At 45.2% G+C, this 10,000-nt stretch overlaps 1 protein-coding gene across 3 annotated transcripts in view; it reads right to left on the bottom strand.

The window, feature by feature from the left end:
• Positions 1–1,896: 1,896 nt before the first annotated feature.
• exo1 (exonuclease 1) overlaps positions 1,897–10,000 on the bottom strand; it is an 8,396-nt gene continuing 292 nt past the window's right edge. Inside the window, exons 1-13 of one of the 3 annotated variants that reach the window (XM_058398945.1) lie at positions 9,740–10,000; positions 9,355–9,474; positions 9,153–9,276; positions 8,686–8,823; positions 6,939–7,151; positions 6,600–6,787; positions 5,180–5,282; positions 4,597–4,816; positions 4,297–4,510; positions 3,675–4,155; positions 3,360–3,452; positions 3,083–3,271; positions 1,897–2,388 (exon numbers count right to left, since the gene is read on the bottom strand). The exon at positions 9,740–10,000 is cut by the window's right edge and continues 292 nt beyond it. In XM_058398945.1, the coding sequence (XP_058254928.1) occupies positions 2,359–2,388; positions 3,083–3,271; positions 3,360–3,452; positions 3,675–4,155; positions 4,297–4,510; positions 4,597–4,816; positions 5,180–5,282; positions 6,600–6,787; positions 6,939–7,151; positions 8,686–8,823; positions 9,153–9,276; positions 9,355–9,474; positions 9,740–9,900 (2,274 nt within the window). In that variant the 5' untranslated portion in view covers positions 9,901–10,000 and the 3' untranslated portion in view covers positions 1,897–2,358. Of the gene's footprint in view, positions 2,389–3,082; positions 3,272–3,359; positions 3,528–3,674; positions 4,156–4,296; positions 4,511–4,596; positions 4,817–5,179; positions 5,283–6,599; positions 6,788–6,938; positions 7,152–8,685; positions 8,824–9,152; positions 9,277–9,354; positions 9,475–9,739 lie in introns of those variants that run through there. The other 2 variants (XM_058398944.1, XR_009205764.1) reach the window with 2 other exon arrangements.

The following is a 10,000-nucleotide window of genomic DNA, read 5'->3' as shown; positions in this document are numbered from 1 at the left end:
CATCAGAGGATCATTTAACCTTGAGATTAAGAGCATGAAGAACACACACACACACACACACACACACACACTGATACACAGCACTGACCCTAGAGACTCCTTATACACACACACACGGACACTGAGACTCTGTGTATCAGTGTGTGTGTATGATTTATGTAAGGAGTCTGCAGTCATTGCTGCGTATCAGTGTGTGTGTGTGTGTGTGATGTGTGTAATGAGTCTCTAGTGTCAGTGCTGTGTATCTGTGTGTGTGTGAGAGAGAGACGAGTGTATAGCTGAGTTCTACAGACATTTGTTTCTTTCAGAAGATTAACTGCTATTAATATGTTAATTAGATAATGATGATGATGATGATGATGATGATGGTAGAGAACCCCAGCTCCTGAGCACCTCCATGAATTAGCATTCTCACTAAAGCTGCTAGCATGAGAGCTGTTGTAATGGTCCTTCTCACAAGTCACCTGTCTCAACACTGTGTAGAATAAAGATCGGTGTGGAATAAAGTGTATCGCTAACACACCAGTACTGATTAGCATTTACACTCCACTGAATGCTAGCTAAGAGTTCAGTTTAAAAAAAAAAAAAGCACTCTCTCACATGCTAGCTGGTGTCTCTGATGGTTCTAAGTTTTATTTTCAGTTTTGTTTTCCGAATCCTTACTCCTGAGGAAGCACTTCCTGTTTCTAATTAATATTCACTAATTAATTTCTGCTCCCTTCCTCCTGTTGGATGAGAATGTGTCTTAGCGTGACGGCTAACGAGGAATTCTCACGGAAACGCTTCACCACCTATCAGCTGCTGAATGACTGTGTGTTGATGTGCTAGCAGAAGTGTGAATGGGTTCCACATCCTCTCATGCTAGAACCCCCTGAACTTGACCTTTTTTGTGTTGAAGGTCGTCCCCTCGTCCACATTCTTGTGCTAATGAGGTCACTGGTTTTTGTGGTTTAGCGAGACAAAAGCACTCGGAGAATCTCAGAAGCAGTGATTCTACTGGCTCGAGGAAAAGATCATCAACATACCAAGAGATAACCATCACTCATCTCATTCACTCTGTACTGAGAAACAATGCCTGGGTTTCAACACACACACACACACACACACACACACACACACACACACACACACACACACACACACACACACACACCAAAACCTAAAGTTTACACAATGACTTTAAACATCCAGAAAATAGCTAAAAATATGAAAACATGACAAAAATGTGACAGAACGATAAACCTTCCTGCTAGCTTAACCATGCTAACTCAGAAGCCTAGCGCCACTCATCTGATTAGCGCGCCTGTGATATGTGTGCTAGAAATGCTAAATAAATCATGATGAAGGGACAAATAGCATAACTTTATGCTAACCAAGGTTGCTTTGTTGACAGCTTTCTGGAAATAAATAAATAAAAATATAAACAGATGATCTTTCATTTAGACTTTACAGGGATGAAATAAATAAATAAAAGGTAAACATGCTAGTTAACATGGATCTATGCTAAGCTTCATTCTTTGCTAGCAGTGTCAATGTTTCTGGCAATAAAACAATGCATATAAATATGAACATGACAGTTAGCATGAATTTCTGCTATCTGAAACTGCTAGCCTTCATTCTTTGTTAGCCAGGAATTCAGTGACCGGTCAGTTAGCATTTTTATTAGCTGAATTAGCATTTTTTTGGCTGCAGGTCTTCATTCCTTAGCTGCGATCTGAATGAAACTCAGAAGTATGTGCTGTTCATCCACCAGGAATGCATGTCTTTAACAACCCTGTGTGTGAGCAGCCATACTGAGACTACCTACCACGCCCTGATAGGCCACGCCCACCAAATCAAACCCTGACACCATTACAGAAGAATGTGACAGACCCAGGAATGTATAGATATTTTATTCACTATTAAGAAAAAAGTAGTCTTGAACATACATGGTATGTTTAACACGGTCAGTCAGAGTGTGGAGCAAAGGTCAGTGACTTCTACACCACACTAACGGACACAGAGACAGAGAGAGAGAGCGCGAGAGAGAGAGAGCGCGAGAGAGAGACAGAGAAAGGGAGAGAAAGAGAGAGAGAGACATGGAGAAAGAGAGAGAGACAAAAAGAGAGAGAAAGAGAGAAAGGAGGGGGGAGACAGGGAGAGATACAGAGAGAGAGAAAGACAGAAAGTGACAGGGGGGTGCAGGGGGGGGCAAGAGAGAGACATGGAGAGAATAAGCAGAGAGAGAGACAGAGAGAGAGAGTTAAGTGATGCTCGGTCTATCACTCTACAGCTCTATGACAGCAGTTCTCACACTGGAGGTAGTGGTCATCTCATTACTGGACATTGTCCTTTACTGGAGACATGGGTTCTCCTTTCTTACAGGGGTTGTTTAACTTCGGGTTCTCCCTGAAACACACACACACACACACACACACACACACACACACACACACACACAGTGGAAATGAAGAAAAATTAGAGTAAAAATAATTTTAAATGACAGAATTTAAAAAGACTGACATTAATAAACACCACTAATGTCATGCTGACTCACAGATATTAAAATCCTGGACAAATCCAGCTAATTATGTCTAAATAAATGATGATGATGATAATAATAATAATAATAATAATAATGATGGTGTAGTCAATTTCTGAGCTTTATCAGCTTTCTGCTACTGTAACTAATCTGCTGTAATTAAACAGCTCGTTCATTAGCAGGGTTTATTTGAGAAAAACAGTTTTATGCTAGAAAAGTACAAAGGATCGGTCAGTCAGAGATGACTAGGGTTAAGATTTGTGTTGTGAACAGCTGTAGGAGTGTTAGAGGTTTAACGTAGCTCCGCCCAGTTTTACAGCTGTGATGAGCTCACTGTGACATCACCCTGAGCAGAGATGAACAGCACACACGGCTTCTCCTGATCGATCTCGTTAACATGATAAACTCAGAGACTCTGATAAACATCACCGTGTTATGAGAGTCTGAGTTTTTCCCGAGTCGATGCACTAGAGGAAAATCGACCGGGTAGGGCAGAGCTGAAACTAGTTATAAATGAAAAGACGAATAACGTGTGAGTGGTTTAACAGCACTAGCTCTTACACACTTGTTAAAGCTGAAGTTCTTCCACAGGCCGCTGATGGTGGCCTGCAGTCCCGGGTTGTTCTCATTAGTGACCCCCATCTTCTTCCCCTGAGCCTTCCTCAAGCCGCTCACCCTGGCCGGAGCGGAGGGGCGGATCTTACTGCCCTTCTCATGCGCGCTGGGACGGATTCGGGACAAACCGGACACCTGAGGGAGGAACAGGAAGTAGGAGATGAACACGACACATGGGGATGTAGCGAGTCGTTATAAACTCGTCTGGTTTAACTGGACTTACCTTCGTCCTGCTGGGAGTAGATCTGACCTCATCCATCACGGACACCTCACTGAGAGTCTCAGAACATCCCAAATCCCTCCAGGGATCCTTCTCCTAAACACACCATGAGGAAAACATCATGAGGAGTTTATTTGAAGCCACTTCAGCCCTGTTTCTCAGCCTTGTGTCCTGTAGATTTATTAACACATGAATAAAAACTCTTTCTCTGTGAGATTTTCCTCAGATTATTTCTTCTTCTTGTGAATCTTCTACACTATTAACACCTATAGAACCTGTGCATAGTGTTGAGAACACTGCTGTGTCCGGTTTCCTCACCGTTTCGGGAGAGGTCGTTGCGCTGTGAGTGCCGGTGGTGGAGTCCTCACTGACGGAGTGGCTGCTGCAGGACTGTGAGAAATACGCGCTGTCCTGAGACGGCGGAGAACCTGGAGGAGTTTCACCATCAACAGCACCCTCTGGAGGAGAGCAGGGTAGAGAGCGCTGAGGAGATTCCGTCTGTCCCCAGCTGATGTTCTCCTTCTTCCTCTGGAACTGCTGCAGGACAGAGAGGCCCAAGGGCATGCTGGGAGTTCTTGGTCGGTCCGACGACAAGGATCCGGTTCCGAAATGTTCCGTGGAACTGCCGGACCAGCTGAAAGCGCTCAGGCTGGCACGTTGCAGTGACGTCTCTGTCTCCCTCTGTGTGCTGTGTGTTTCTCCTGCTAGCATCAGGGCGTGGTCTGGTTCCGTACGGTCATCTGATTCTTCCTTTGATCGGTTAGATTCGGCTAGCGTGACATCAGAGCTCGCGAAGAACCTGCAGGAGAAACGCAATGAGAGCAAACTCAGCACTGAAGCTCAACCTGCTGTTTAACTGCTAACTGTTTTTATACAAACACACACTCTCCCAAAATTCTGTCGTCATCATCATCATCATCGAGCCCAGGGCATGGTGTACCTGCTGCGTGTTCCCTCCTGCTCCCCATCACCCTCCTCTGACTGGTTCCTCCACTGCAGCAGTGTGGCGAATCGGTTCCGGGGTCGAGGAGGCTCTCTCTGGGAATGTTTCGTCTCCTTTGGAACACTGTGCTCTGTTTCCATGGTTACCGTGCGCTGTTTCTTGGTATCAGAGGAGTACTGCTCTAGCACATCTTCATCCGAGACAGCAGAGTCTGACAGCAGATGGAAAAGTTTCTGATATTCCGTTATTTATCAAGACTGTCTGTGTGTGTATGCGTGTGTGTGCATGCATGCTCACCTTGCCGTGGTCTCTTGACCTGTGGTTCTCTGTTGGGCAGTTTGAGGCCCCGCAGGGACATGACAGTCCCCTTGCCTCTGGTTTGAGCAGGTCTCTGAGGGGATGATGGCGTCTGGGGCTGGACGCTGCCCGGTACATAAGCCTTGCTCCAGATACTGACCTGGCGAGAGGTGGTGACCGGGGCGTCACTCCAGCCTCGACTTCGAGGAGCTTTAACAGGCTGAGGGGAACAGCAAGGGTTTTAAAATTTTTAAACTCTAACAAGTACGAACTGTTTTAATTCCCTAAGGTTCATATTTCACTGTGGTGTAACGAACCAATCAGAATCATTCTTCCTTCATGTTGTCACTTCGACATTAGAAGGAATTCTAATGAGATTATTATTATTATTATTATTATTATAACAGTCCTCATGAGAGCACAACACTGATTGGTTGCAAGAGACTAGAGAAGAACCAGTCAAACATTTGTCCTGTTATTTTATAATTTATGCATTTGAAGGAATCCTGAAGTTATGAAATAAAACAACAATAAACTCAAAGATTATTAGAAATAAGACAAAGTGAACTGTGATGAATTTTACTTGTGTTACAGGAGCATCAGGATTAAAGTAATCGATCCTCTCCATAGTGTTAATGTCCACATTACCCAGAGCCATCTGTAGACCCTGCTTATCTCCAACGTTCCTACAGACGTGTTTTATTAAGGAACCTTTCCAACAGGACACATTTTGCAGTAATAACTCATACTCTATACTGACAAAAGTTTTGGGACACCCCTCCAAATCATTGAATTCATGTGTTTTGATTTTCAGGGCTGTAGGCCTGGCCCCTTAGTTCCAGTGATAGAACCTAGGGATGGAGAAGCCTGGGGATGGAGAAACCTCAACCCATTAGAACACCTTTGGGATGAATTAGAGCGGAGACTGCGAGCCAGGACAAAACTGGTATGTCTACCTTTCCATGCACATGAATATAATAACAGCTTCAACTGTTCACATGTGTTGCTTTAATATCTGCACTCACTGTATACACTGTTCATTGCACAAAGTCGGCCTATATGTTGTTTGTCTGCACTGTCTTGTCTTGTCTTGTCTTCCTGTGCACTTCTGTTGTATGTCTAGTTCTTAAAGACTGCACCTTAAGTATAGTTTAATTTTTAAATTATAGTTTAACTTTTTTATCTCTATGTTATAGCTCTATGTTTGTCTGCGTCTCTGTACTTTGTCTGTGTTCTGTGTAGCACCTCTGGTCCAGGAGGAACGTTGTTTCACTTCACTGTACTGCATCTGATATATATGGCTGAAGTGACAAAGCTTCTTTGACTTTTTTTTTTTTTTTACTTTGAACTCTTCTGGGAAGGCTTTCCACAAGGTTTAGGAGTGTTTTTATGGGAATTTTTGACCGTTCATCTAGAAGCACATTTGTGAGGTCAGACACTGATGTTGTGATGACGAGAAGGTCTGGCTCACAGTCTCCACTCTAATTCATCCCAAAGGTGTTCTATGGGGTTGAGGTCAGGACTCTGTGCAGGACAGTCAAGTTCCTCCACACCAAACTCACTCATCCATGTCTTTATGGACCTTGCTTTGGTCACTGGTGTGCAGTCATGTTGGAACAGGAAGGGGTCATCCCCAAACTGTTCCCACAAAGAGCATGAAATTGTCCTAAATGTCTTGGTATGAAGCTGAAGCATTAAGAGTTCCTTTCACTGGAACTAAGGGGCCGAACCCAACGATTTGGAGGGGTGTCCCAATACTTTTGGCTATATAGTCTAGAACATACATTAACATGCATAAAGATTAACATGTGAAAAACAGGAACTTGTTCCACAGCATTAAAAATAAATATTAAATAATGATTTAAATGTCATGGTGAAATAAAAGATTTAGGAATGTGTGGTTATAGGAACATAATCAGCCTGGTGGGGGTGGTGGTGGTGAGAGTAACTTTTCTTCATCACACAGTATTATATATGGTTTATTTGTCTGAGAGGAAGGATACACTCCGGCGTAGCTGAGCGTGCTGAGGTCAAGGTTTTCTGGGTAAGGGTTAAGAGGCACTACTTTTCTTTCGATGGGGTCGAAGACGAGCTGATAGAGGAAGGTGTTGTTGGCCTTCACAAAGCCATCGATGTACTCGTCAGGTACGTTGATGTTCATCTTCAGGTACTGACCGAGCTTCCTGATCACCTGCACAACACAACACAACACAATACAATACAGGTGTATAAACAGACAGTAATACCTCACTATACTGATGCATCCTGCTATCAGTGTATTGTGTTACTGATATATCAGGATATCGATATATCTGATGTATCATGATACTGATGTATGATACCGTGAGGATATCAGGGTTGTTGGCCATCCTGAGCAGCTTGCAGGCTTTCCCCAGCCCAATGCCATAGAGCGATGGGAGGTAATCACAGCCTGAGAGGATGCACATGTAGCGGAACTTCTCCTCAGTGAAGACATCTCCCAGAGAGCGGCAGCGGCCCAGGTGACACTGTGATATCTCCAGACCGTTCCCCTGCTTGTCCATCTTCAATATCACCTTCAGGTACAACCGGAATAAACACACTTTCATCAAAAACACACACCTCAAAGGGCAGAGGATCATAATAAATATAGCACACAATCTTTTACAGTAAACACTTTCAATCTCCACACATGGTCATATTCAGGTGTAGTGATGGGGGTGTGGCTAATGTGTCTCTGTGAAGGAGGCGTGGCCTGTGTGCATCAGTCTCAGTGAAGGAAGTGTGGAGTGTGTGTGTGTGTGTGTGTGTGTGTGCATCAGTCTCAGTGAAGGAAGTGTGGACTGTGTGTGTGTGTGTGTGTGTGTGCATCAGTCTCAGTGAAGGAAGTGTGGACTGTGTGTGTGTGTGTGTGTGTGTGTGTGTGCATCAGTCTCAGTGAAGGAAGTGTGGACTGTGTGTGTGTGTGTGTGTGTGTGTGTGTGTGTGTGTGTGTGCATCAGTCTCAGTGAAGGAAGTGTGGACTGTGTGTGTGTGTGTGTGTGTGTGTGTGTGCATCAGTCTCAGTGAAGGAAGTGTGGACTGTGTGTGTGTGTGTGTGTGTGTGTGTGTGTGTGCATCAGTCTCAGTGAAGGAAGTGTGGACTGTGTGTGTGTGTGTGTGTGTGTGTGTGTGCGCGTCAGTCTCAGTGAAGGAAGTGTGGACTGTGTGTGTGTGTGTGTGTGTGTGTGTGTGTGTGCATCAGTCTCAGTGAAGGAAGTGTGGACTGTGTGTGTGTGTGTGTGTGTGTGTGCGCGTCAGTCTCAGTGAAGGAAGTGTGGACTGTGTGTGTGTGTGTGCGCGTCAGTCTCAGTGAAGGAAGTGTGGACTGTGTGTGTGTGTGTGTGTGTGTGTGTGTGTGCGCGTCAGTCTCAGTGAAGGAAGTGTGGACTGTGTGTGTGTGTGTGCGCGTCAGTCTCAGTGAAGGAAGTGTGGACTGTGTGTGTGTGTGTGTGTGTGTGTGTGTGTGTGTGCGCGTCAGTCTCAGTGAAGGAAGTGTGGACTGTGTGTGTGTGTGTGTGTGTGTGTGTGTGCGCGTCAGTCTCAGTGAAGGAAGTGTGGACTGTGTGTGTGTGTGTGTGTGTGTGTGCGCGTCAGTCTCAGTGAAGGAAGTGTGGACTGTGTGTGTGTGTGTGTGTGTGTGTGTGCGCGTCAGTCTCAGTGAAGGAAGTGTGAGGTGTGGACATTGTGTGTGTGTGTGTGTGTGTGTGTGTGTGTGTGTGTGTGTGTGCGCGTCAGTCTCAGTGAAGGAAGTGTGGACTGTGTGTGTGTGTGCGCGTCAGTCTCAGTGAAGGAAGTGTGGACTGTGTGTGTGTGTGTGTGTGTGTGTGCGCGTCAGTCTCAGTGAAGGAAGTGTGAGGTGTGGACATTGTGTGTGTGAGCCTCAATGAAGGAGGCAAGGACTGTGTGTGTGTGTCTCAATGAAGGAGGCGTGGTCTGTGTGTGTGTTAGTCTCAGACATTAATATGTCTCCAAAATTATTACAGATCAGAGCAGCAGTGTAACCTGAGCATCAGGCGTGTAAAGTTGTGGTAAAGTGTGTAAAGTCGTGTATTCTGAACATTTTTTCACCTTTTTACAGCCGAATGCCAGTAGGTCTGAGTCCTCGGTGATGATGGCCTGAGCGATGCCTGATTTATTCAGGAACGCCAACTGAGCATCAGCTTCATACGGAGCCACCAAACAGTCCACTCCACGTGCCCTCGCCGCCTACACACACACACACACACAAACACACAGTTACACTAGAAGAGAGACAGATGGATAGGTGGACACATAGACATAGAAATTATATGTATAGAGACAGACAGAGGGTGAGGAAGAGAGACAAGAGTAGACAGACAGATGGACAGACAGACAGCTATATCTGTCTATCCCCCATCTGTGCAGAGAAATATAGAAATGCAGACAGAGAAGGAGATATCAGATTCTAAAAGGAATAAACAGATGTCAGATTACTGATTCTTTGATCATCTAATGTGTGTAAATATATGGAACTCTGTGTGTGTGTGTGTGTGTGTGTGTGTTAAAGCTTGTACCTTGATAACTTGATGTGCCATGGAGGGTGTGACGTTAACACAACGTGTGAAACAGTCTCGAGCCTCAGCCACTTTCCCTTCTCGCAGCAGCTGCTTGCCTTTCTGTAGGTTGGCCTGGCGACGCCTAACACACACACACTAGTTAGATTATAGAGATGTGTTTATGTGGAGCTCTGTATCAGAGCACTCGTCACACACTCACTCTCGTCGAGCTTTCTCCACTTCCTGTTTTGATGGAAGGTTCCGTCCATCAAACACCAGCACCGGTTTAATGCCATAGGACAGGAGCATGTCCACTAACTTCATACAGTACACCACGTACCTGTACACACACACACACACACACAGAGCTCTCTGATTGTTGGATACAATACAGTGAAAGAAGACAGTTCAAAACGAATTCTCACACTTTACTGCACACTTTACTGCTAATAGCTAAGGGGTGGGGCTTAGATTAAACTGTTTTTGTAAGCAGCAAACAACAACAACAACAACAACAACAACAACAACACACAGCACATGAAGTTGATCATAAGTCAGTAATTTTATTTCATTAGACAACAGCACAGTGTTATGGTTCTGCTTACTGGTCAGTAGGTTCTCCTTTGGCCAGTTTCTCGGCGCAGGAGAAAGCTCCTTTGTGCAGCCAGCAGTATGTGTCCACTGCCACGGTGTGTCCACGGTATTTCTGCACGTGGACCGGCTCTGAAGCCTCCTTTAGAAACTGCAGCAGTCCCTGGATCCCCATTCTAACCCCTCACTGTCCACTCTAACCCCTCACTGTCCACTCTAACCCCTCACTGTCCACTCTAACCCCTCACTGTCCACTCTAACCCCTCACTGTCCAC

The sequence above is a fragment of the Hemibagrus wyckioides genome, linkage group LG09, assembly GCF_019097595.1.
Source record: "Hemibagrus wyckioides isolate EC202008001 linkage group LG09, SWU_Hwy_1.0, whole genome shotgun sequence".
Taxonomy (NCBI): domain Eukaryota; kingdom Metazoa; phylum Chordata; class Actinopteri; order Siluriformes; family Bagridae; genus Hemibagrus; species Hemibagrus wyckioides.
The sequence above is the reverse complement of the archived record's forward strand: the minus strand, read 5'-3'. Positions and strand labels throughout refer to the sequence as shown.